Here is a 26,954-nt window from a genome sequence, read left to right as displayed (position 1 = left end):
ATGTTTTGTTAACCTAAGGTTTTTTTGTGACAATGGGATACATCTGCTCCTGGAAACACCAATTACTTCAAAGAGGATGATAGGTATCGAATAAACTCCTTTGTTTTCAATATGGCAAGGCTAGCCATTTGGGCAAGAAACTGTTCTTGCCTGGACTGCTCAACAGTATGCTGTACAAACTGGATATGCAGGACCCACAGGAAAGTGACTGCTAAACTTTGCCAAAACAAGGTAGGATGGTCTTTCAGGTTCCTGTTTCACAGAACAAACTGCCAGATATTCTGCAGGACACAAAGGAAAGCAACTGACAAACTTTGCCAATATAGGTGGGACAGTCCTTCAAATTCCATGCTTCATTAAAAAGTTTGCCAGAAACTCTAGACCTATAGGCTGAAGATGGATGCCCTAATGTTATAGAAGAACTTTGGATGACTATCTAGGCAGCCAGATGTCTTTGTCATTTCTAGAATTTTAGAAGTTGCTTGCAATGCAGTTCCTGTTTACTTGGGTAATATTGTATCCTTCTGGGGTCTTTGATGGAGTTGAAGACTAGATAGTTACAATTATAGTTTTCCCTAGTTATGATGAAAGGTAAATTAGATATAAAACGTTAGACTCACAAAGATAAGATAGATGATAGAGTATTTTCTTTAATTTTGCCAAATACAAATAGACTAAATATTGTAAGTGTAATTCTTACTTGATAGCTGTTTTTGTTGTATGTAATTTTACTATGTTAAAGTTAAAAACTTTTCCTTTTGATTAGAAAGAAAGGGGGAAATGCTATGAGATGGACTTTCTGAACACTGTGAATATGTGTTGCTCTCATTGGTTGATAAATAAAGCTGTTTGGCCAATGGTGAGGCAGAATAAGGTTAGGCAGTACAATCAAACTGAATACAGAGATGAAGAAGGGCAGAGTAGGAGCAGACACTACCAGCTGCCAAAGGAGCAAGATGTCAGAACACCCATAAGCCATGGGCCATGTGGCAATACAAAGATTAATAGAATGGGTTAACTTAAGTGTAAGAGCTAGTTAGTAATAAGCCTGAGATATCAGCCAAAGACTTATAATTAATATAAGCCTCTGAGTGATTATTTGGAAATAGCTAGGGGATGGGGTGGGACAAAGAAAAGCCTCAATTTACATGCATCCTTCCAAACATGACCAAGCATCTCCTGGACTAGCGTGTGGAGCCCTAGCTGACTCTACAAGTATACTCATCATATAAACAGGGATCACCCATGGAGAACCTGCACACAGTTTTGAGAAAGTACCAACATAGCAAAGTTGTTGGAAGCTGCTGGAAGCTAGAACAAAGAAAAATTCTTGCCTAGAGTCCTGTTAATTTTGACTCAGTAAAATTAATGTTGAGCTTCTAGCCTTCCCAAACTATTTCTTGTTGTCTTAAGACAAGTATGAGGTCATTTGTTGGACAGTAGCCTTAGGAAGTAAATACATAGTGACTTAAAACAAAGCCAAGTCAAAGCTGGGCTGTTGTTCATTGCAGCAGCCCAGCTCTTCTGTAAACATTGCAAATGAAAGTATTTCTCCTCTCTTAGGTGTTGGAGCCTTGTTTTTTGTTTTATTGTGAGACAAGTTTTGTTTTATATCCATGTTGGCCTTGGATTATTAATCCTACTACTTCAGCTTCTCATGTGCCTCGATTATTGGAGTACCACACTTAATACAACCCTGTTTTTTTTTTAACCCAGCTACTTACATGCTACATGTGTATAATATTGTATTCATGTACCATAATCAAGTCACTCACTCACACACACACATACACACACACACAACACACACACACACACACACACACACTCCCACTCACACAGTGTTTATCTGTTTTTAAACAAGTTGCAAACAATCAGAACTTCTCATAATTACATGCCTTCCAGTGTTAGTGAAGCTAAAAACATTGGTGACCTCAAATCCAGAGCCCAGCACTTTGAGATTTTTGAAGTGAATAGGTAGAAGTTTAAGATGTCTTTTTAGAGACAAACGTCAACTGAGCTGGCTTTTGTGAACCCAATCCCCAAGCTAGGTTGCATCACTCAACCTTGATGCAGCAGGAGGAGATAGGTCCTGCCTCAACTTGATGTGCCATGCTTTGTTGACTTCCATGGGAGGCCTGGCCCTTTCTGAATGGAGATAGGGGAGGAGTGGATTGGGGTGGGGTGTGAGGTAGGGGGGAGGTGGGGGAAGGGAACGGGAGGAGAGGAGGGAGGAACTGAGGTTGATATGCAAAATAAATGAAAAAAATAAAGAAAAAATAGAACCCTGCCAGAGGTGAACATTGGAGATTTTTGAAGTATGTTCTTTATCCCATGGTCTGTGTCTCCCTGCAGCCAACCTCTGATAACCTGCTCATTTGGTAGGATAGCCAGATGGTCAACTCTCATCTTTTTGTCTGTGTCCATGAGTGGAACCTGAGTTTTATATTCTGCAGATTTTCTATGGACTGAGTAAGAGGAGTTCTGTTCCTAGGTTCTCCTCCCAGACACTATTTACTCATTGTATCATGGTTATCAAAACACTATATAAGAGTTTGTTGAGCGTTCACTTAATTCCTGCCTTCCTTTCACACCCATAGATCCCAAGAGCTCAGGGGCAATGCCTCTGTCACTGGGTTGCACCCTCTTCCCAGCCAGTGTCCGGCAGCATTTGATGTACATTTTTAAAATGAATCTTTGCTTATCCAGTTTGTTCTCTGAGGGTACCAGCTCAGAAGAAAGCCAGTGTGCTTAAAAAAATCAATACATTGAAATAAACAATATACAAAACGGCCAGTTTGCCAGAGGCCAATTTGCCAAAAATCAATGTGCTAAATTTACCAAAACATTTCTTTCTTGTAACTGTTTGCATAGCTAATAGGAACTCATATTAGATTCGGCAGTTTGAGCAGCTCTTAAAGACTTCCAAGAAGTTGAAGGTGACGATTGTTTTACTCTGTCTTAAGAACAGTATTTTATGGGCATTTACTTTATTGAGAGAAACAGAAAGTGTCTAAGATTTCTACTGAGAGGATTTATCAGTGAGATGCTTTTGCTAGTGTCCTGCTCTCTTGGGGCATCCCATTCTTGCTTTTCTTCTACTGCCCTGGATTATTCCCACTTTTCAGGTAGAGTCTATGTGCACACATCTACTCAGTTGCCACATCCCATTCACCATAGATCCCACTTGCCAGGTAGTAACAGATTAACTCATCATTTGTGAATGTTTCAGGTTCCTTGAGCTATTTTTGTATGATTGCATAATAATCACTTTAATGCTTTTAACCAGGATGACTTTTCAACCTTAATTTGATGCTGCAGGCAAGCTTCTTGTTAACTTTTATCTTGTCATATGTGGAGAGTTTGCTTGGGGCATCAAATATCTGTTCACTCCACAGGCCCCATTTGAAATACTGAGAATTTAGCATCTTTAGCAACATTAACGATACACATAAAGACATGAATATACATATATATCATAATTAACATGTTTAAGATTCATATTTTAATAAGTATTTAATGAAACTCTTAGTATTATTTATTGATATAGCTGATTCACATCTTTCTATAACAAATTTCATATTTATGAAGAAAAGAGTATCTGAAATCTTAGGTATTGACCATTAAATATATTTGACTGAATATTAGACATTGCTAAAAAGATTAAGCCTCTTGTGCTTTTCATTCTGACGACATGAACATCCTTAAGTGCTACTATGAACACAGAAAATGAAAAGGCCCAATGTCCATAGCTTATCATGGCTCTTAGCAATTCCATCCAGTGTGAACTTCATGAAACACAGTATTTGATACGCTAGTAAATTTGATAGAGTAGTTTATAATTTATAACTTTAGAAAGCAGGTATTTTAGTAACTTGCTAATTTGAAAATTGAAAATATTACAGCTTGAAAAATGAACTTGTGGCATAGTGCCCAGCACGGCTCTTTGGCATGGTTTCTCCCTCCTGGCTCCTTCACTCCTCTCCCCTTCTATTTTTTCTCCTCTAGTTTTCTGAAACTTCATCAGATAACCTGGGTTGGACACTTACTTTGCTATCATCACCCTGAAGTCAGAGTTGACAGAAAGAGGATTCTTGGGGAAGCTGACAGTGGGTGATGTTTGTAATAAGGTTATGAAATCATATCTGGTGATTCTGGACTACCTGTTGCTGATTTACCTTATGGTGTATATCTTAACCAAGGCTTCCAATTTTATAAACTCCTCTAACAATGGTTAGCAGAGTTTGGGGTGTTTCTCCCCTTGTCTTGTTTTTATTGGAAGACTCTGCTCATCTCCCAAGCTTTTCTTACTACAGTGAGAAAAATTCTAGCTGCAGATGTCCAGGATCAGAACATTTGTTATAAGCAGTTGATCCTCAACTGTGTAGTGTGGACTGACCACACTGTAATGGAAATCCTGGCTTTCATACCTCTGCACGGTGTTGGGTCCCACTTAAATGGTGCATTCGTTAAGAGTACAAAGCAATCCTTATTCCCAGTCTGTTTATAGAAGGAGTCAGTGCTTGGTATCTCAAAGCACTAACATTTGATCTTAGTTGGAGCTCAGTGCTGTGGTTTGTATGGTGGTTTTCACCTGTTTTTTTAAATCAAATGAAATTTAAATGTTGGCCAAACTTGCTGTCGCTTTCAGTCCAGGGTAACTATTTCAAATCCTGATAAATACATAACACTCTGTGCCTATTCAGCAGTACTCAGGGCCAAGTCATCCTTTTTACAAGATAGGATAATCTAGACAGATTCAGCTGCACTGTCAATGGGCTCCATTGTCATGCCCTGTGAATTTGTCCTGGCTTGGAGACTTGCTTTAGTCACTGAAAGACAGTCTAAGGGGCATTGCCATGTCACAACCCTGAGCTACAAGAGGCTTTCTAGTTCCTGCCCTTGCTGTACTTGTGAACCTAGATTATTACAGTATCAAACTAAACAATAAGAGGCCACACAGAAGAGAGATGAGGCCCTGCCAGTTGCAGGGCATGAGACAACCATTCTCGACCCCATGATCACAATTTGCATGAGCCCTGCAGATACCAGTAACCTACATACTGAAAGCCAAAGAAGAAGAATGATTGGTAATTAAGTCATCATGTGTTGTTACATGGCGATGAGTTCCTGGGGCAGCTGTGTCTCATATTTCACACATTTCAAGAACAGACCTATTCAAATGGAACCCAGCATCACCTGCTGAACAGCGTGGTCAGGTTGAAGTTTCTGAGTCTCAAAAGATTCAGTGGAAGCCGACGACAAAAAGAAACTCTTAGGAGGGTCCTCAGTGAGGTGACATTTGTTCTGAGAGCCGCAGTTTCAGCCTGTTTCAGTTGTGGGATTTTTAGAATCATGTTGCCTCCATATGTTTACCTCCATTATTTCTATCCTCCACCAGGACACAGCTTTTACAAACCATCTTTATTGAGATGTAACACGCATACCATAATACTCACCCAGTCAGAGGATGCAGTTAAAATGTTCCTTTAAAATTACAGACTGTGACAATCATTACAGTAATCTAATTTTAGAACACCCAATAAACCAAAAGGACATAGCTGTTTACTTCCTGTTTTCTATGGCCAACAGTTAGTGAGCTTGGACTTGCTGTTTTGTGTCACGGTCACATATTTCTTCCAGCAGCCTGATTTTTCCCTTTGTGACACATGCTGTGTGTTTTACTCCTGAACTCTAAGCTGGAGCCCTAGATGGTTGGTAGAGAAACCCTCAGAGGATGATAAACATTTAAATTAAAGGAGCTAATTTAGCAGAGTTTGAATTTGAAGCATTGACACACTTTAATGATAATTCATTTAAAATGTAAAACGCTAATCACATCTAGATGGCTATTAATGTGATTCAAGCTACTATTAAAAGATAGAAAATAATTAATTTCCTGAATCTGAAAGTAAGGATAAAGGAAGGGAAATAAACACAGAGTTAGAGGTGTGCTGCATTTTTCTAAAAAAGGTTGAAAATATTTTTATACCCTTTTGTGAAATGTGAAACACAACACTGTTAAATTGCCTCTTTCATCAAGTCCATCACAGTTCACTACCTTAAGCCATATTTTTTGACAAAAGCATGGCTCCAATTGTATGATTAAAAAAGAGAAAGAAGAGTAGATCCATTATATAGATCCATTATAGAGACTAATCATGTAGCCCATCTTATTGTGCCTTTCTAGTCCCTAAAGAAAATTCAACTGAATTCTATTTTTAAGCATTTTAAATTATAGGTTAAACAATCATATTAACAGTGACTTCTTGTTTTAATTTTGGAGCATCAAACTCTAGGTCTAAGAAGATAATCAATCCTAGAGTTGCAAAGATATTAAAGTTCCCTGGAAGATCAATTGGTAATTATTCCACCATAGTTTTCAGGGCCTGAGGCTTAGGCATTGTATTAAGCAGTGAGGAGATAAAGGTAAAATCGTCCCTCAGCAAGTATCCTTTAGGCCATCTCTGGAGAAGGTATATGTTTCAAATTCTACATGTCTATAGTCTACAAGTTGTGGACACAAATATCATTAGCCAAGCCCCTGTAGAGTGGGATAAAACCCAGGGGAGACAGCTAGGCATTGTGGCATACACATTTAATACCAGTATTCTGGAAGCACAGGCAGGTGGATCCCTGAGTTTGAGATTAGACTGGTCAACAGAGCAAGTTCCAGGACAGCCAGCACTACTCAGAGAAACCCTATCTTGAAGTACAAACAAATAAACAAAACAAATCCACAGGGGAGAGCAGAGAGCAATCAGAGCAATGCAACAAGTATGCATTACCCTTAAATGGCAATGGGTACCACCAAGAGTAGCATTCCATGCCAGGACGGAGGTAGACAGCTTTGCTCATGGCTTTTTTCATGTTCCAGGTTCCCTGGAACAGCAAATTCTGATTCAGAATAAGATCCATTATGAATTACTAATACGATGCCTACTGCCAAATAAAATTTGAAAAAAATTACAGAAAAAAAACCTAAGTATATGAAAAACATATATAGAGAATATATACACATGCATATAATTAACGTGAAAATAAAGGACAAGAACTAGGGTTATTGTGAGTTAAATGTGAGAAAATGTAGGGGGACAGAAAGCTACCAAGCCTTAGCAGCTTATGGTTCATTATGTAATAATTGGCTAACATTCTCCTTGAACATGAAGGAATTAATGCCCTCCTCCCACCAGCTCTAAACTTATATGCCTGCTGCTCAGCTCTGCCCTTAGATGCAGGAGTCAGAAAGCAAATGGCATTCTGAGCAGCACATTCACAGAATATTCCGAGATGGCTGAACAGTATAACAACTGTAGTACAAGAATTCAGTAAGATTCAATAACATGATACTTTAAAAATGTTGCCACAGAAATCAAGAATGTCTCACTCCATGTGTATAGATCACATATCTGATCAGACATGACATGATGATATTACTCAAAGCATAGAGAAGGACACAGGCTCACATTTCTCAGGCACTCCTCTGGGATGAACCTGGTAGGAGGTGTGGGGTGTTGTTTGACTCACCAGCAATGCAGCTGTCTTTGTGAATGACTGCCTTGGGAATTTACCTAGCAGAACACCTGCAGAGGTTCACTCATTCACAAATATTTCCTGAAAATTTTCTATTTGGCAAGCACTGATCTAGAAGCTGTAGAATCATGGAGAACAATGTAGATTTCATTTTAACTTGTTTATGGTCTGGAGAAGGTAGAGAAATAGACACTAAATAAAGAAAGCAGAAAAGTAATTGCAGGTTCTATGTGCTTGGAGTCATGCCTGACAGGATTTCCAGGTTGTCAGTTTTTACTTTTTAGACCCTCACTCCTTCTCTGTGTGCTCTGTGTGGGAGCACTCTTTCAGATCCCTCATACCTTCTCCTGTGTGCTCTGTGTGGGAGCATGAAGGTAGAAAGTTAAGTCTGGGTCAGCCCAAGCTCCCCTAGCTCCAGCCAACCACTATATAGCTCTGAGGTAGTATTTTTTTCTTACTTTCAAAGCCATTCACAGATCAGCTTGGTGGTCCACTCATTCTCTCCAGAAAGTGGGACACCCTGTCATATGCTCTCGGTGGCCTATTGAGCATCAGGAAGGAAAGTTTGGAAGGGAGTTCTCTCCTCTTGGAGGGCTACACCATGGAAACTTGTCGTCAGTGTCTCAGGATAAGAAGGACAGAAAGAGTAGAGCAGGCTTCCTTGGGGTCAAGCTCAGGGTCGGCCATTTTGAAATTCCACAGTCACTTCAGAGAAAGCTTAGCAACGTTCACATTACCAGTGCCATTTTGAACAAAAACACTTTTTATGGGGACCATGGCTGACCATTTTGCCTTGATACAGGCTTCTCTGGACTTCAGAAGGTGGGGATTTAACATGCCATGTCTTGTTTATCCTTGTCCTCATCATACTGAGGACAAAAGCTACACACTCTAGACTATCAAGGAATAGCTGTAGAAATGGTTTAAAATCAAGTTTAAATTAATACAAATGCAGTAGCCAAAGCACATGGCAGGACTAATGGAGGAGAAAAGCGGTTTGTCACAGAACTCTTTGAAACACACTCTCTCCCATGTTCGTCGGCCCCTCATGCAGAGATCTTACTTGTCAGCCTCTACAGATTTAGCATTATCAAAGTGAAGCCTCTTGTCACTTGGGTGACAAAGCCATTCCATGTAATTCTAAGGCTCTAAAGACTCACTTATCAACCTCCTCTGTGGGAGTGGGAGTCATGGTGATCCTCCTGACAGGTCTTCAAGATAAGACCACTCACCCTCCTCACTCACCCACAACACAAGGCTGCTGTTAGCAGGGAGCTGAGCAGGTGCCCTGACGAAGGCAAAGGGGTGTCCTTGATGATGGCAGTTGCTATTTTTTCATAATCGTCAAAAATGCCTTTCTCCTTTGTTTCCATTAAACAACATTCTTATTGAATCACAAGTTTAAGATTATACTATCTTTTGGGAGACAAGGTATGATTTTTATTATGTGTACCTTTTTTTTTAACTTTAAGAAGAAAACTAGCAGTAGTGCCCGCCCCGTGCTAGACACTCTCCTGTTCTCTGTTTATGCTTCTATATAACATTTCAAATACCCAATGAGTTGGTTGTAATCATTTCCATTTATAGCCGAGGACACTGAAATTGTCATGGAATCAGAATTTTCTCTCATCCATTCAGTGATATCTGGCAGAATCTTTATTGCAATTATGGTTGGCCCGACTACAATCATGAGTCTCTTTCCACACAGTAAAGAGTGCTGTTATAACAATGATCCTCCCTCTGAGCAAATACTCTCTGGGCTGCTGCCCCAGTAAGAAGAGAGGCTCACTATGATAAAAGGAAGAGTCCTGCGCTTACCCCAGAGTCTCTATAACAGCCGGCCTCTGGGACACATTCTTCAGATAACACTAGTGAATGGCTGACTCCTTGGATCAAATCCCAAGGAAACACACAGCTAAGAAGGAAACTGAAATGCTCCAGCCTTAAGTCAAGCACCAATGTTTGGAAAAACAGCAATTGATCACATCCTGTGAGTCAAGAACTTTATGAAAATGAGCAAAATTGAAATACATGTAAATGTACAGGAAAAATTAATGAAAAAAAAAAAAAACAACCAACCAACCAACCAAACAAACAAACAAAACACGACCTTTTGGTTTTCCGGAAAATGCTTACCCAGAGCTTCTTTTCCACTGACATTACATGTATGGGAAGGAGGAGATAAGCAAGCAGGATGAGCTGGTGGCAAACCACAGGGTTTCATGTAAAGAGGAATCCATAGACATGAACTGAACTCATGATGTCTGTTCTGGCGAGCTGGTGGCTCCAGCTCTGACCTCTGGGACAGACCGTGACCCTCCGTCTTCTCTTCACAGTCCCAGAGTTCTGCCCACCTCTTTCCTGCGCCACTTTTATCTTATTGGTGTGCTTCCCCAGGCTGTGGTAGTGAGACCTGCACACCCGCTCTTCCTCCTCTCTACCTGGATGTCAGACTCTAAGTACAAAGGCGCATCTTCTTCATCCCTGCATTCCAGGTGTTGTCACTGCGCTCAGCCTCGCAGACCCAAGTTTTCATCCTCCTTCCTCTTCTAATTCTGACTCAGCTTGCCAATCAGGTTCCCTGTGTCGCAACCCCCGAGAGTATCACATCCATTACTACACATGTCGGTGCTGGAATCATGTGTGCTGTTTTCTTTGATGCTGTTCCCCTTCTTATTCAAAGCCTGGAGCTCTCGCCCTTCTCTAGGTGAAGTCTTGGACCCCATCCCACATAGAGGCTGATTCTCCCACTTTCACACAAAGTTCTGTTATGCATTCTCCCCCAACTAATTAGTGCTACTCTGATAGCCCCAACTCTTTTAGGGCAATCTTTTCCGGGGATTACTGTGCTTTATAAAATGGAAAATCTATATATGTGTGCATTTATGTCTGCTCCTGGTTATTATTTATCATGGGATGTGTGATAGTAAATCTTTATTGCCAATTTCAGTACATTTACAAGTAGCTAGGAGATTAGTAAGTATACCTTTGGATGTCTGTGAGGACATTTCTAGAGAAGATTAACCAAATGGTAGGACTGATCCTGAAGATGGACGGTATCCTCCCATAGGCTGGGGCACAGATGGAATTAGAGGCCCTGCCAGCAAAGGTCTGCTCTCTGTGTATGTGCCTAACTGAGCCACTGTTCTGCCCTCCTTGCCGAGATGGACCGAAACCTTTGACATGACAGCCAGCCCACAAATCTTTCCATTTTGACTTGTTTGTCAAGAATTTTGTCACAATGATAAAAAAAAAAAAAGCTGGCTCTGTGCTCACATGAATGATAATTCACCTTGATTTGATAGTAATTTAAATATTCCCCACAATTGTATTCCATTGCTTGATGAGCTCAATTTTTAAGGTAGTCTAGTTACCCTATGATTTCTAAGTGAGACAAGGAAAAAGCTGAAGATTTTGTAAGGTTCCCAAAATAGCTTTTTTTTTTTCTTTTTTCTTTTTTAGAAACAAAATAACCAAGACAGGAGTTTTTATAGGTAGCTGGTACTTCCCTTTATGGATCATTTATTCTTCAAATAAATAGTTCCACTGTGCCCAGTAGATGCCTGGAATTGTGTCAGAACTAAAGACATGATTGATTTAAAAAACAAAATGATCTGTGAGACTGTGAGTGTGGTCCATGAAGAATGTCTGCCCGATATGTGGAAAATCCTGGGTTCCATCCTCAGCATCATGAAAGCAAGGCAGGAAGAACCACAGCTGCCTGTGCCAGTTTCTATTTAGCCAAAAGGAACCTTGACTTCATGGGAGAAATTCGGAAGCTTACAGATAGTCCTAAATCATAGCTAGGCCAGGCTAAAGGCAGCGGGGTGTGGGGTAGGTGGCTTCCTGCTCGACCTTTTATTTATTTATATTTTTTCCCTTCCAACTTCTGCCAGGGATCACAGTGTAATTGAAGATGATTAGAGTGGTTTAAGTATCATAGACACATTCTACTTTTCTTGTGTGTGTGTGTGTGTGTGTGTGTGTGTGTGTGTGTGTGTGTGTGTGTGTATGTGTTGGGAAATAATGATGCAGATGGCTTTGAGGACAGATTGGAAAAGCCAGTCAGCTAAGCCTCTGCATTTTAGTGTGGGAAGAAAAGTTCCTCTGATTTTCTTTAATGAATTCTTGGACAATTCTGTGGCTTTGCTCCAAAAATGTCCTGCTGGAGTAGAGGATTACCTTACATGGGTCATTACACTCCCAAAGCTGGAAGAGGGCATTAAATTAAAATTCCCTGCACCTAGCAGGCAGAACATCATGACACTCAAAAGATGTGAAAGTGCGAAATGAATTCTGAGCACTAACATTACCAGCACTACATATTTATTGAGTTCAATGGGGTGCTAGGCACAGTGCAGACAGATTATGCAAGCAGCCTCCACAAAAGAGCAACAGCAACCATCTCATATGAACTCCCCCTTTCATTGACTTTAGAAATAGACACTATAATTTGACTTGTTAGAAACAGTCTCCTTTCAAAAGTCCCCTCAAGGTTTTCTATGCCTTTGTTTGATTTGAAAGTGGCTGATTCTCTGCAGTTTACTATCTATGAATGTGGCCGAGTCTCCCAATTTCTAAATTATCATAAGAATGCTGAGGGCTTGAACGAAGAACTCATCCCTTTGCAACTGAAAATTATGAATAAAACTTTCTGGGAAATATTAAATATATCAGTGGTAAAACAGAAAATACACTATTATATATTTTTTAATTTAGGTAGGAAAACATGCATTTTCAAAATTAATAATGCTCAGCTTTTAAACCAGCTTTCAATTTTCAGAACACACACACACACACACACACACACACACACACACACACACACATACACACACCCCAAAGGCATTTAAAGAATTTCATCATAAAATCCAACTATTTAATATTGAAGTGTCAAGCAATTTCCATTAAAAAAATTATGTGCATTGATGTTTGCCTGCATGAGGGTGTTGAATACCCTGGAACTGGAGTTCTAGACAGTTGTGAGCTGCCATGTGGTGCTGGGAATTGAACCCAGGTCCTCTCTTGAAGAACAGCCAGTGCTCTTAACCCCTGAGCCATCTCTCCAGTCCCACAATTTCTATTTTTTAAACTAGCCCAAGCACAAAGAGAGAAGTTGAACTAAAATGGGCTGGGGGCATGTATAGAGGAGTCAATGCACATTTTGGGAACCATAAAGTGTAACTTTACAGATATGGGAATAACTTAGTTGAAGAAGCCTGACTTTATGTAAATGCTAACCCATTAGGGTTAAGAAAAAAAATTAAGCACTTTAGAGAAAATGGGTTATAAACTGTCATTGTTGGGTTTAGTGTTCTGACAGCTTTGAAAGTGACTACAATGTAATTTCCCAAGTTGGTAGCCACAATAATAGAACATCTGGATGTGATTGAAATGTGTGTGGCAATTAAAAGGAGAACAAGAAGCAGCAGAACAATGCTTCTCCCTACACTGACAACTCTTGTGGTTTTGAACTTATAACCCAGACCTCAGGTATGGCTTTCGGTAGCTCTCCTTTGTCAGGACTCACTATCATCCCTGTGATGGGAGCTCATCTCTGTCTTATCACTCTACTGTCTTGTTTCCTTAATGTGCTGTATCAGGCCTTTTGTCCACACACCTGTGTGAAGAGTAAACACTTGGCATGCAGTGCCAGATGTAAACTGGCCCGAGTGCTGATTTCTGGGTCATTTCATACCCAGAGCTATAAGTTCTGACCTACTGGGGTCAAACCAATTTATGGTGGATGATGTAATAATGTGAGCGAAGGGTCCAAGTTCATTTTTCTCTCCAGTTGGCCTCCACATACATGTGGCGCCTTCTAGTATTTCTGAAGTGGATTTATCTACAGTTCCTTATTCACATCTCTGGAAATGTCCACCACAGTCCTAGGGCTCTAGACCTCCCCTGAGATGAGAACTAATTGTAAAGTTGAGCTGCCACTCAGTTCTCCTTCCTTGATTTAAACACATGAAAAGCTGTGGAGGGAAAAAATGCTTTTCAATTCAGTTCAGCCAATATTTATAAGTCTAGTAGGTTTAACTCAGTGCCAGGAAGGAAACAAAAATAGTCTTTAAGGATCCTGTAATCTTTGGTCTTGACAGACTCATATCCATAAATTATATATTTACTTATATTTTACCTTCAAAACAGGGCATTTTGTAGAAGCATATTATTTTCTCTGCCATCCGTTCCTCAAAAGCACATATCAAGGTTGTGTGAAAGTGAGTTTAAGCCAGGGCAGCAATGACTGCTTAGCATGCACACCACGAGTTTTCAGACTCCCCCACACCCCAGCCTCAGTGGAAATTGATGGGGCTACGTCAGTGGCTGCTTCTCTCTCTCTGGCTTCCATGGGCATCATCTGACAGGATTTAGCTTTACTTTTTTCAAAGAAAGATTTATGTACTTTTATTTTGTGTTTGGCTACATTATGCATATGTACTCTATCTGTTCCTGGTGTCCTCGGAGGCCAGAAAAGGGTGTCCTAACTCCTGGAATTCGAGTAACGCACGGGTGCAAGCTGCAGTGTAGTTGCTGGGACTGAATCTAGGTATTCTGCAAGAGCAGTAAGCGCTCTTAACAACTGAGCCAGATTTTTCTTTCCAACCTAGGATGGCATGCATGCCCTCTCAAAGACACACTGGGCCTTAGCCAGGGTACTTACTGATTGACATCATGTCTCCATTGACATCACAAAATGTCACCTGTAGATAGGGCAGGCAGCAATGTTAAATGTGGCTGCTGCTCACATGCTCATATTTGGTAAATGCTTACCCTTCCTTGAGTATTTTAACACCCCATCATCTAGATGAGCTGGTTCAAAGATGTTGGTCAATGGGGATATTTTAAGAATGTAAAGGATTTATTGATACCTTTGGCAAATGATGGTTACAATGTGGTTGTGGTATAGAATGTCACTCTGCCCTGAAAGTGAGAGGAATAGCTGGTGTTTGTGGGTAAGTTGCAGAGGCCCCGAGGTTGCAGGCTTAGGCCAGCAGGGATCCTCTGCAACTGTGTCAGTGCAGCCTAATCAAGTCATCTGTTATGTGATGTGGGTTGATTTCAACAGTCTGTCTTCAAACTGATCCATGAGCCTCTGAGTGGGCTGCATACCAACAGTACAGACATGTAAGCAGAGGGTCTAGAAGGAAGGGCAGGCAAAATCCATGCAGTCCTCTGATGGGTGGTTCCCTGCTTAAGGTCATTACAGAGTCTACTACCATGGAGTACTGTCTAATGAGATCCCATGGGGGGAGGAACATGAATTTGTTAATATATAAATGAACACAATAGATGAGAAATGTTTTTAAAAGAATATGTACAGCATTACAAGAGATTTGACAGCTTTGAAAGATTTACACGTATGTAGATGCCTGCATGTGTGAGTGTGCACATGTATGCAGGTACCCACAGAGGCCAGAAGATGGTGCCTGAGCCCTTGGAGCTGGATTTACAGACAGTGAACTGCCTGATGGGAGTGATGGAAACCGAACTCTGGACCTCTGCAATAGCAGCAAATGCCTTAAGCACTGAGCCTCTCTTCAGCCATATTTGACAGCTTTTATGTGAGGTTACATGTAATAGATATGTGTATGCATGTAAAAGCAAACATGTTCTGAGAGATCACATAACAAAATAGAAAAAGTGATTGGGGAAGTTATGGATGCTATTAAATTTTCCTTATTAAAGTTTTTCTAGTTGTTTATGTTCTTTTGCATGTCTCCCTCTCTCTGCTTTTTCCTTTCCTGCAACATGAATATATGTTTTGTATTATATGCTGTACATCATAGTCACATGTTGGAAACCATTTCATAATTCAGAGTAACTGTACTCCTTAAAATCCTAATGTAGGCAGAAGTTTTCCTGTGTCCTGCCCAGCCCTGCATGGTCCAGACAAATCTCTCTCACCAGTGGTCCTGCAGCCACTTATAAAATAATCATTCAGAAGCTTAATATTAATTGTAAGTTATATGGCCTATGACTCAGGCTTCTTACTAGCTAGCTCTTGTAACTTAAATTAACCCATTTCTATTAATCTATGTTTTGCCACATGTTCTGTGGAATTACCTATGTGCCATTACATGCTGCTCCCTGGATGGTGGGATGGTGTTTCTCCTCCTCTTCTTTCTCTTCCTGTCTATCTGCTTGATTTTCTTGCCTGCCTCAAAGCTGTCTTGCCATAGGCCAATGCAGCTTTATTTATCAACCAATAGAGCAACACATTCACAGCATACAGAAAGACATCCCATATCATTTCCTCTTTTCTGTATAATCAAAAATGAAGGGATTAACTTTAACATAGTAAAATTACATATAAACAGTTATCAAGCAATAATTACAATTATAATATCTAGTCTATTTGTATTTGGCAAAATTAAAGAAAATATTTTATTATCTATCCTATATTTGTGAGTCTAAAGTTTCATATCTAATTTATCTTTTATCATATCCAAGGAAAATTATAACTATCTAGTCTTCAGCTACATCAAAGACCCAAGAAGGATATAATATTACCTAAGTAAACAGGAAATGCATTGTAAGCAACTTCCAAAAATCTAGAATGACATAGACAGCTGACTGCCTGGACAGTCATCCAAAGTTCCTCTGTAACATTGGGGCTTCCATCATCTTCAGCCCATAGGTCTAGAGTTTCTTAGTCATTTTTTGCTGTGTCTTGTAGAATGTCTGGCAGGTGGGGCATAGGGGGACACAGGAAAACTTCTGACTACATCCTACCCTAGTCAGTTTAAAATTTAAAAATTTAGAGTAGTTTAGGTTTTTTCTCCCTTTCATAAGTGTTTGTGTGTGTGTATATGTACTAACGTATGAATGTGTGTATTATGTATATATGTATGTATGTATGTGTGAATAGGGTTGGTGGGTATATAGTATGTGTGTCTGTGTATATAGATGCATAAATGTATGTGCATGAGTATATGTATGTATATGTGTGTTGTGTACATACATGTTTGTATATCTAAGTGTACGCATATATGTACATATGTATGTGGACATGTGGGTACATATGTGTATGCCTGTGTATGTACATGTATGTGTGTATATATGTGTGAATGTGCACTTGTATTTATTGTGCATATATATTTGTGTGTATTACGTATGCATGCAGGTATAGTTCTATGTGTGCGTGTGAGTGTATATATGTATGTATTTATGTGCATATATGTATATAGGCATTTGGGTGCATATGTTTGTATGCATATATATTTATGTGTGTATATGTATGTGTGTATATATGTGTGCACATGCATTTGTATTTATTCTGTTTATGTATTTGTGTATATATGTATGTATGTATATATATTTCTGTGTCTGAGTGTGTATGTGCATGCTGTATATATGTCTGTGTGCATATGAATTTGTGTGTTAGTGTGCATACATATGTGTTTATATGTACATATATGTCTATGTCCCTGTGTGTGCATGTAAGTGTGTATATGTATGTATGTGTCCCTACCTCTCTGTGTGTTTGTATGTGGACATTTATATTGTATAATATTGTTTTAATTATGCAAAGATGTGTTACATTTGTTTATGCTATATAATATTATTTAACTGTGCAAACATGTATCAGATTTGTTCATGCTGAATTTGTTTAATCATGTAAAGATGTGTTGCATTTGTTTCACCTTGTCTGCCTAAGGCACCTGATTAGTCTAATAAAGAGCTGAATGGCCAATAGCTAGGCAAACAAAGGATAGGCAGGGCTGGCGGGCAGAGAGAATAAATAGGAGGAGAAAAGAATGAGAGAAGAACAAGAGAGGAAGGAAGAGAGAAAGAAAGGGACACACCTGGGATAAGAAGCCAGGCAGCCACCAGCCAGCAGACACAAGAAGCAGTGAAAGTAAGATATAAAGAAAGCAAGAAAAGTAAAAAACCCTGAGGCAAAAGGTAGATAAAAAGAAACAGGTTAATTTAAGCTACAAGTGCTAGCCAGAAATGAGCCTAAGGTAGGCTGAGCATTTATAACTAATAAGAAAACTCCATGTCATGGTTTGAGAGGTGGTTGGTGGCCTAAAAGCAAAATCCTGGTCCATGTATATGCTTTAAATCATCAGAAATTGATTAGTTTGGTCTACAGAAACTTTTAAGTGACTTGCCCTTGGAAACATTTCTGAAGAGGGGCAGATGGCTTTGCAGAGATGTATTGAAGTGTAGATCCTGGATTTGTCATGGCCTTGGGCAGGGGGTTGTGATTTTTCATGCAGAGGCATGCCCTGGCTATGGCTGATAGATACAGAACATCCTCTGTTTAATAAATGTTGAATAAATAAAAAACCTTATCTTGTTCCCTTCTTAAAAACAACAAGAGGGTCTCCAATTCCTGCAAACCATGAGAGCCTGTCTGCTGCTGGTTTGGATCTCTGCCAATAAGGCTAGAGTAGAGCTTGGAATTTAGCATGGCTTCCTGCTTTCCCTGCCACCTCCTCAGAGCCCTCAGAGGCTTGGAAAGGCAGACTTTGCCTGAGGGATTCTTCCTGACACAGAGGCATGCAGAAGGAATCATGCCTCTCTCCAGTGGTGAAGATGGTCTAGTTTGGTCAGATCCCTCTGTGGATTCTGGCTGCCTGGTCTGGAGAGCTTTGTGTTCATGAGGCTTTGTAATTACAGCACTAAAGAGTAGTTTATGTCAACAATGTTGATTTTTTTCTGTTTTATTTGAAGTAGTTACCTGGAAGTATACACCATTTCAATAGCATCATAGGAAAGTATATATTAGCACAGAGCTTAGCTCCATGTCTAATCCTGATGCATCAGCATCTTTAAAAGTGCACAGTAGCATGCCAGGGATCACAACAGTGCATCACTAAAAAAAATCTAAGATGTCCTTTCTGGATTAGATATTTGTCATCTCCTGGGGGTGACAGATTCCAATAGGAAACTGATTTAGGAACTGCTCTTGGGCTTTGAACACAGGCTGTGGTTCAAACAGTGGCCTCTATGCAGAGTGGGATGACATGAGACAAAAAACCTTCCTTCCTTCACAGCAACAGGAGAAGTGGCTGATACAGGACACCCAGGAGACACCTTCCAACTCTCTTAGAATTAAGTTCTGGAAATACCAGGGTGAAGTGAGGTTGTACTTGTCTTTACAGAAATTATCATCTTTCAATGGCAGATGCTTAGCAAAGTAGAGAAGTCCCAGGGAAACATGTTCACTAGCAAATGGATTTACATCTGAGGCAAGAGAAAGTGTGTACAAACTTACTGAACCCCAGCACATTTCTCTTATTGTGGGGAGAGAGTAACCAGAATGCCTGATTAAATTAAATATCTGAATAAAATTGTCAAAGGATAAACTTCATTAATAGGAAAGTGAAGAGACTTCCAGGCATGCCGAAAATCAGAGTCACATGAGTTGCATCCTACAGAAGATGATGGATGAGTCTGTGAAAAAGACAGACACTAAATAATACACATGTCTGTAGGTTTAGGTATATCTCTGCTATGATTTGACATTTATACCAATTTTACTGCATAAACTCTCACCATATTCTCTCAGCTACTTCAAGTTATACACATATTCAGCATAATTTCTCATTTGCTGTCTCTATACTGGTTACTTGGTCCTATCCTGTCATATTTTTTGATTTACAAATAAAATACTTTCTCTGTTTTGGGAGATTTTAATCAGAATATCCAGCCCCTAACAGAACATCATTTCAAAAGCAAAAGAGAAGCAGAATCATGCTCTTTTTGTAAGCAAGATAAAGACACAATTAAGTCAGAACTTTGTGTGTGTGTGTGTGTGCGTGTGTGCGTTGCTGTGTGTATATGTGTGTGTGTATAAGAATAATCAATTCAATATGAGAGAGTCAACTGCTGGGGCAGCTACAGAAAAGAAAGGTAACTGACGGCGTTTTTTTGAAGACAGGGAGAAAGGAGGAGAAGGAAGAGGGAGGGGCTGGCAGTGTTTTGGAGGCTTTGTAAGTGCCTGGCTCTCTGTGCCTTGTGTGTATAAATCAAGGTGTTGCTACTTCCATTTTACAGATAAAGAAAATCATAGCTGGAGAAAATTTAACTTGTCAATCCTTATGCAAAGGAAGGAGGCACAAGGCCCTTGGCTTCTATCTCTGAGCTCATACTTTTTCCCATGTGCTGAACGTGCCTCCAACACCCTCTTTTAGGGTGACCCCAGTCATGTCATACACATAGCAGTCAGAGTTCCCCAGGTGTAGAGCACAGAGGCAAGAATGCCAGTCTGTAATGACCATGCCTTCATTGTTCACACACATTCCCTAACATCTACCCCCGAGCACCTTTCAGCTGTCATTTCATCTACTTTTTACATCAACTGAGAGACAAAGACTGTTATTCCTCTTTATGGGGGAGGAAATGTGGTGAGATTTTATTTGTGCTCTAATAAATAAAGCTTGCCTAGAGATCAGAGGAAAAAGCCAGCCATTATAAGTAAATACAGAAGTCAGGCAAAGATAGCATACACCTTTAATCCTATCACTTGGGAAGCAGGGATCTGTCTGGATCTCTGAGAGTTCAAGGTCACACTGGGAACAGAGCCAGGCATGGTGGCACATGCCTTAAATGCCAACACTAGTTTACCATGGAGGTCTGGAGGTCTGTACAGACAGGCAGGAAGTGACAGAGCTGGGCTGGAAGAGGAAGTGATGTGGCTGGACAGAGAGAGCAAATCAGATGGCAGAACAGCAAGGCATATAGGCGTGGGTAGACAGGAAGTAACTGGCTCTTTTGGAAGCTGTGGAGTTGGTGAGATGAGGTTAGCATACGGCTGTTCCTATTCCTCTGATCTGTCTCAGGTTTTCACCCCTATATCTGGCTCCATGTTTTCTATTTAATAAGATAGTTTAGAAATTCATCTACAAGGAATATGAGGTCTAGAGAGGTCCAAGACTACATCCGAGTTCTGTAGTCTAACAGAGTCAGACACTCCTGAAATGAAGGCCTGGCTTCCCTAGTGGCCTTGATTCAATACCTGGAGAAATCAATTTTATACCTTTGGGGTGCTTCAGCATCTGATAGGCAAGACGCTAAAGTATACCTTGTAGTATAATCACATTAGTGATTATACTACAAGAAAGAGCTAGTGCCTTTGCTACTTATTTTGTAGCTGATTTCTCTGAAAATGGAGTAATCTGGACCAAAGACAAAACTACCAAGCCATGATGCTTATTCACTAATTAATGTGTTTATTTCCAACACTAACTGTGGATGTAGTAACTGGCCTCCCACACCACAGCCACGGCTGCCTGTCAAGGATATATAAAGGTTGAATGTATGAGTTACACATATATTTTTGCATCTGTGAAGGTAAGAGAAGAGCAGCAGAATATCTTCACATAAGTGACTTCCAAGGTAATTGAGAATTAACACTTAGAAATCTTGGAGGATGCAGAAGCTGTGCATGCCACTCTGTCTGCATTCCTTGTTGTTCTTCTGCAATTTAAAGTTCTCTGGATTCTGGGAATAACCAGCTTCCTATGATATGATATAACATGATATATGATATGATATGATATGATATGATATGATATGATATGATATGATATGATGAGTCAGTCTCCTATGGAGACTAAATTAGTTGGAACTGTGGTTCAACTGCCTCAGCCTCCTGAATAATGGGGTCACAGGTGTGATTCAGAACAATATGACAGCCACAGGCTAATATGACTTCTCTACAGAGTCACAAGTCCATGCATCCCACACACAATCAAAGTTATCTTTAACCAAGGTATACCTGAAGTGCCTTCTATCATGGAGACAGCCACCAACACCCAACCACCCATGTCCTCTGGGTTTCCTTTACAGCATGTATGTGCCCTGTAGGTGTCTAAACAGGTTCTTTCAAGAAAAGTCAACTTCATTTCATTGGAAAGGAAAACTATGAAATAGACCAGAGGTAAATATGAACATTAGAGGATCAGAGTGTTTCCTGGTCAATTAAACTCCCCAAGAGGTTAATTTCCACACTCAGGATTCTCCAAATGAATCAGCAGCTACAAAAATTTATGTACAATGATGGAAAACTCCAGTCTGTACTACCAAGCATTATTTTTGCAGGACTATTAGTTATAATTACTAGTTTTATTGGTTAATATATAGTTAATATAACTTAATATTAGTTATAATATTCCTTCGATAATCAATTAAAACAAATGGGTATATTCAAACTCTCCTGTGACATTACACAAAATAAACACAATGGCTATAAAATATACAATTTAAAGGTTGAGGGCAAGAGAATGAATAGAAGAGGAAGAAGAGAGAAGGGAGAGAGGGAGGAAGAGGGGGAAACAGACATGAAGAGAGGAGAGAGGAAGAAGAAAGAGAGAAGAGAAAGATCCAGCTGGCTTTGGAGTCTCAGTAGACTTTTGAGGACAGTGTGTCATGAAACTGGAAAGGCAATGAGATGTGCCCTGGGGCACACTGGTTTGATTCAGATGACCCAGAACTGTAGTGGGTAGCCATTCCAGCTTTGATCTGGAAGTTCCAACCCTCATTGAGGCTTCGGTAACTGTCACACCTACAAGGCAGGGCCAAGAGAGGACCCTGAAGACCCGAGATCCAGATGCGCCACCTTTCTTGGTTCCTGGACCCTGGATGCTAGAGGTAGACCGACTGCGAGTTCTCCAGAGAACACCACCGGACTGTGCTACGTCTTCCTCAGACCCTGCAACCCACCTATGCCTTCATTTGTAAGTTACACCACTAAATAAACCTCCCTTTTAACTATGTGGAGTGGCCTTAATAATTTCACCCTTAAATTACCAACTGTGGAAACTTTAGAAAGTTAACCTCATGCCTGTCCCTGTATCCCTGCTGGGGTCTGGAGTAGATAATTTTTTTCTTTATCAACATTGTCCTTACCATCCCCAAGGTCACACTGTCCTTCCTGGGTCTCACTAAAATGTCCCACAATCTTCCACTGTCTCTGCTGTCCTGTATTATGATCAATCCACATGAGTCTATTAAATGAGTAACAGAATTTATTAAGATATAAATTGAGAAAATACACTCACATACAGAACAGAGTAGACAGCAGAAGTTGTCTTCCAATCTGACCCAGAGTGAACCCACCTTACAGGCAGGAGCAGGGAGAAGTGCATGTGACCCTTTTTCAACTGCTTATAAGAGGTCATGTTCAATGGCAGGAAGCACCACCTCCTTTGGACTAGCTAGCCCAAGGTCATGGGCGGAACAAATATCACTACAGCCCTGCCCTGCTGGACTCTGTAATCAACTTGTCAATAGGCTATGGCTGTCTGCTGCAGTCATGGATGAAGTATGGGATCCTGACTGCATCAGCCTGCTGCTTTTCACTTTGACTTACCACCGTCTCACCCTCTGCCCTTCTCCACATTGACACTCTCCTCTACTTTCAGTTTCTTGGACAGAATCTCAGACTCAAGCCATCAATTGCCACCTCTTTAAATAGGGCTTCCTAACCAGCTCATCCCCCCCCCCACTCTGGCATTCTCTTTGTACCTTTTCAGTGGCTTCTTCCTTTGACTATCATATGGCTTATCATTCCTGCCCTCAGTCTGTAGAGGGACTGGGTAGTATCTAGTCACAGGCAGAGACCAGGCTGTATTGCAGTTGCCCAGACTGCTGTTTCTTTTTTCCCCTCATAGGAATCAGATGGAGTTTACATCTGAGGGTTCTATCCTTAGGGCCCCATGTGATAATAGCCAAGGCCTCAATTACTGCATTTACTTTCCTCAACCCTTATTCAGTGCCAGTCGATGGACGCAGGATCTCATATAAATTGTAATCGTGTAACAACTCTGTGACATTAGTTTCTATGCTACCTTCCATCCCTTGATTTTATATCACACTGAGCAGTTGGGTTCTAGACCCCAAGCTATACCAGTTCAAGCACCAGCCTGGTTCTCCATACTCAGCTACGTCTCTGAAGACTCTGTAAGCATCAGGGATGTGCGTGGGAAGCAAAGCCTACTGGCTCCAATCAGTCTTATATCACTTCTCTCCAGCACAACATCATCCCTGCTCTGTACCATGCCCTCCCCAGGGTACCATGGATCATGAAACACTGTCTTTTTTTCCCTCCTTCTGGGAGGTAACAGGTTTAGCTGCCTCATCTGGAAAGTAGAGAAATGCACAAAACAATACTGGCATCACCAACCTGAACCAGTTGGAGTTTCAGCCTATTAATAGGATTTTGGGGAAAGAATTATTATAATTATTTTTTGTAAGACTGTAGTCTTTATCTTTATGGATAAAGGTGGTGTTTTAGACAGATTATCACAAGGTTATGCTGTAATAACAACACTCTATTATACATGGGACTTGGAGTTCTGAAAAATACTTTGCTATAGAACACAATGTTTGATACTAACAGTGTCCCTATAAGGTATAAGTATTATGCATTCTCTGCAATACTTCAGGGGATCAGGGGAAGGAAATAGAAGTCTAGGGTGATTAATTATATAGTGTGATGAAAAGCTTGAGGCTACACAAGGCAGAACACTTCAATGCCCAGGGTTCCTTGCACAGTTCCTTCGTGGTGAATAAGTAAATAGAGGAGGACTCCAAAGAGATTCCTGGATAAGTTTTGAGAGCTGTGTGTGTGCAGTACAAGTATATGTGTATTTGTGTAGGTGTGTAAGTTTGTAGGGGTATGAAAGTGTATGTGTAAGGTATGCAAATGTCTCGAGGCACATGTAGGTAAGTAGGTATAAAGTTGTGTATAGGTGTGTATAGGCATGTAGTTGTGTATGTGTGAGCAGGTGTGGTACATGTGAGCAAGTCCTAGGGATAAAAGGAGCATTTCAAATGTGTGCACATTATCAGCTCTGAATAATGCCCTCACAATTTGAACATCATCCTCCATGCCATATCACACCGTCACACTTAAATCATGGTGCTATAAAACTCCTTCAAGCTTCCCAATAAAGAACCTGGAAATGTACAGAAAGAAGACCCACAACACTCTCTCATATCTGTTTTCTCATCTGTTGCCTTACACTGTCTTTTAATCTCTCTCTCTCCTCAGAAGTAATGCTCTTAGAGTTTCCACTATGGCTGCTCCTGTCTTAATGAATTATGGCTGTGGATTTTACAGTTTCAGGAGCAGTCATCTTGGGCTGTGAATCAAGAAGCACCTCTCAGCCTCAGCCCTCTCCCCAGGAAGAGAAATGAGGTGATCAGCATCCTCTCGAATGACATCCTTCACTCGAACTATAGTGATGCTGCCTTTATCCTGTAGACATCTGGAGCTGAGGCCCACAGGGGTCTGCTCCCAAATGTTCTTCTCTGATTATTGATAGAGTCTGAAGTCCAGGCAGAGACGTGCAGGCACCTGCATGTCCTTAGCAGTACATGGAGAGGACTGCACTGGAAGCCTCTGAATTTGGAATCAATCAGGCCAGGAGGAGCACATGCCTTGGAAACCCACTGCTTAGATGTGTTAAGGTTCTTGCTTGAGATGAAGGTTAGGAGAGTTTAGCGAAAGTCAATTTTAATGAGTGCTGCTTCTCTCTATGCGCTTACCTCCAGAAAATGTTCCGCCTGCTGCTCTCGATCCAATTTCCTTGAAGTCGTGGTAATCAGACCTGTGTAGAAATGAGAATATTTTACTTTTAAATATCTGGGGCAAGTAGCTCATTGAATATGGCAAAAAAAGCCCAGTTAAAGGGAAAGCAAAAATGATGAAGAATGGCACCCCTCCACTTCCCAGGGATGCTCAGACTTATTCTTAAAGCAAAATCAAATGTGCTAAGAAACTGTGGGACATGATCACAGTTCTGTTTAGCACAGAAGAGCCATTGCTGTCTGGGAGGAATGCAAAAACTCCTAAGAAACATTGTTTTTCTAATCCGAGGCAGCCCAAAGATTCATTTACTCAGGACTGTAGTGCTCTAGGAGCTGCATTAAAAGTTCTTAAGTTGTTAACAGGTAGTTGACACTGATTAGATTCCAGCTATGAGAGGTCACTTTTTTTTTTCTTTTTTAATTTTATATGCTTACATAATTTGGAGTTACACTTTCCAAGAGGATGGTTTCTACAATAGCTACACTTGTACACATAATTATTTCAAATTCAGTAGCTCTCACAACAGACACCTCATGATAAGTTTATCATTCTGCTTTATGCATTTGGATCTTTATACTAAGATATCCCATGGGGAAGGACCTATCTTTTCTTCCGATGTCTATAAAGAAAGGAAATGAGAAGGTGGACCTCTGAGACCTCTTGGCTTATTGCACAAATTTGTCCTTTGCACATTTTATTATTCTTATTTCGAAATGGCTATTATGAATCAAATTTATTTTCCATTTCTTCATTATAATATCTCTGAAGAAAATACAAGTTGGGTTTTTTTTCATGGTGTATGCTGATTAACAAAGGAAGAGCAAAGAAAAACTACATATGGAGAAGGCTTCTGGAGTCTACAGGGAAGTTCTTGACCTCAGGCTGCTGAGCTGTAGATGGATGAGTGGGAGGGCATGGACTCTAGAGAAACAAAAGGCCATAGGAAACTAAATGATGCCTTGGTGACATGCAAAATAATATCTCAGTTAGAGTAGCACAGCCCTCTACCAGCTGGCACACCCGCTTCGCCCTGTGCTTTGTTTGCACCAAGAACTCATTTGTGTGGCTCAGCCTAAAGTACTTATTTTGTGGTGAGAGCACTTAAAATTCACATTCTTAGCAAATTTGAAATGTATAACACCCTCTTATCAACTAGTTGTACCCACAGACTTTTAGATTTGACTTGTGTTGGCCAAGCTGATATGCCACTTGTCAACAGTGCCCTCCTCTGTCATCATTACAATTCTTTGTTCTCAAGTCTGTGACTTTCCAGTGGACACATGGACATGTCATGATGGGAAGACTCTGCCAATTGCTTCCAATGCTGTTACCCGTCTTGTTCCTTACCTAGAATAAGGAAGGGGACCCCGCTACTGTCTTTGGATTTGCTCTGTGGAGCAGGACATCTGCAACACTGCCCCAGTGGTGTTCAGAGGAAGAGTCAATGACTCCCTTCCCTCTTCACTACTACAATACTCCCTAGAAGTTTAAAAATACAAATTGATCACTCCACTTCATCGCTGGTTTCCTGTATCAGAATCTGGGGATGAGGACTCAGATGGTCCTCCGCATTTAAGAGCAAGGAGCTGTCCAATTGGACTCTTCTTTGCTGAATCTCTCTAACACTTTCCATTGTCATCCATCTTTCTGCCTGCTCAGCCACATCCAGAAGGCAGAGACAAGCTTGGCTCCTGGCTTCATATTGACTGAGGATCTGTGTGGTCTGACTCACACTCTACAGTTCCGGCCCATGCTGTCTGACAAGGTCATATGTCATGAAGGCTCTTTTCAAGTGAATAGTAGCTGTTTTCACAGAGTGAGAGAGCCTTTCGTCCAGCTTCCAGCCTCCTCAGAGGGAGTCCTGTGTTAG

General features: G+C 40.6%; 1 protein-coding gene across 5 annotated transcripts in view; it reads right to left on the bottom strand.

The window, feature by feature from the left end:
- Fat3 (FAT atypical cadherin 3) overlaps positions 1-26,954 on the bottom strand; it is a 602,516-nt gene that overhangs the window by 153,039 nt on the left and 422,523 nt on the right. For all 5 annotated transcript variants that reach the window (XR_005091996.1, XM_037207739.1, XM_037207740.1 and 2 more), the window contains exon 4: positions 25,042-25,103. Coding sequence is in view for 4 of the 5 variants with exons in the window: in XM_037207739.1 (XP_037063634.1) it covers positions 25,042-25,103 (62 nt within the window). In the remaining variant the exon portion in view is untranslated. The remainder of the gene's footprint in view (positions 1-25,041; positions 25,104-26,954) is intronic.

Source organism: Peromyscus leucopus, chromosome 7 (genome assembly GCF_004664715.2).
Source record: "Peromyscus leucopus breed LL Stock chromosome 7, UCI_PerLeu_2.1, whole genome shotgun sequence".
NCBI classification, from domain to species: domain Eukaryota; kingdom Metazoa; phylum Chordata; class Mammalia; order Rodentia; family Cricetidae; genus Peromyscus; species Peromyscus leucopus.
The sequence above is the reverse complement of the archived record's forward strand: the minus strand, read 5'-3'. Positions and strand labels throughout refer to the sequence as shown.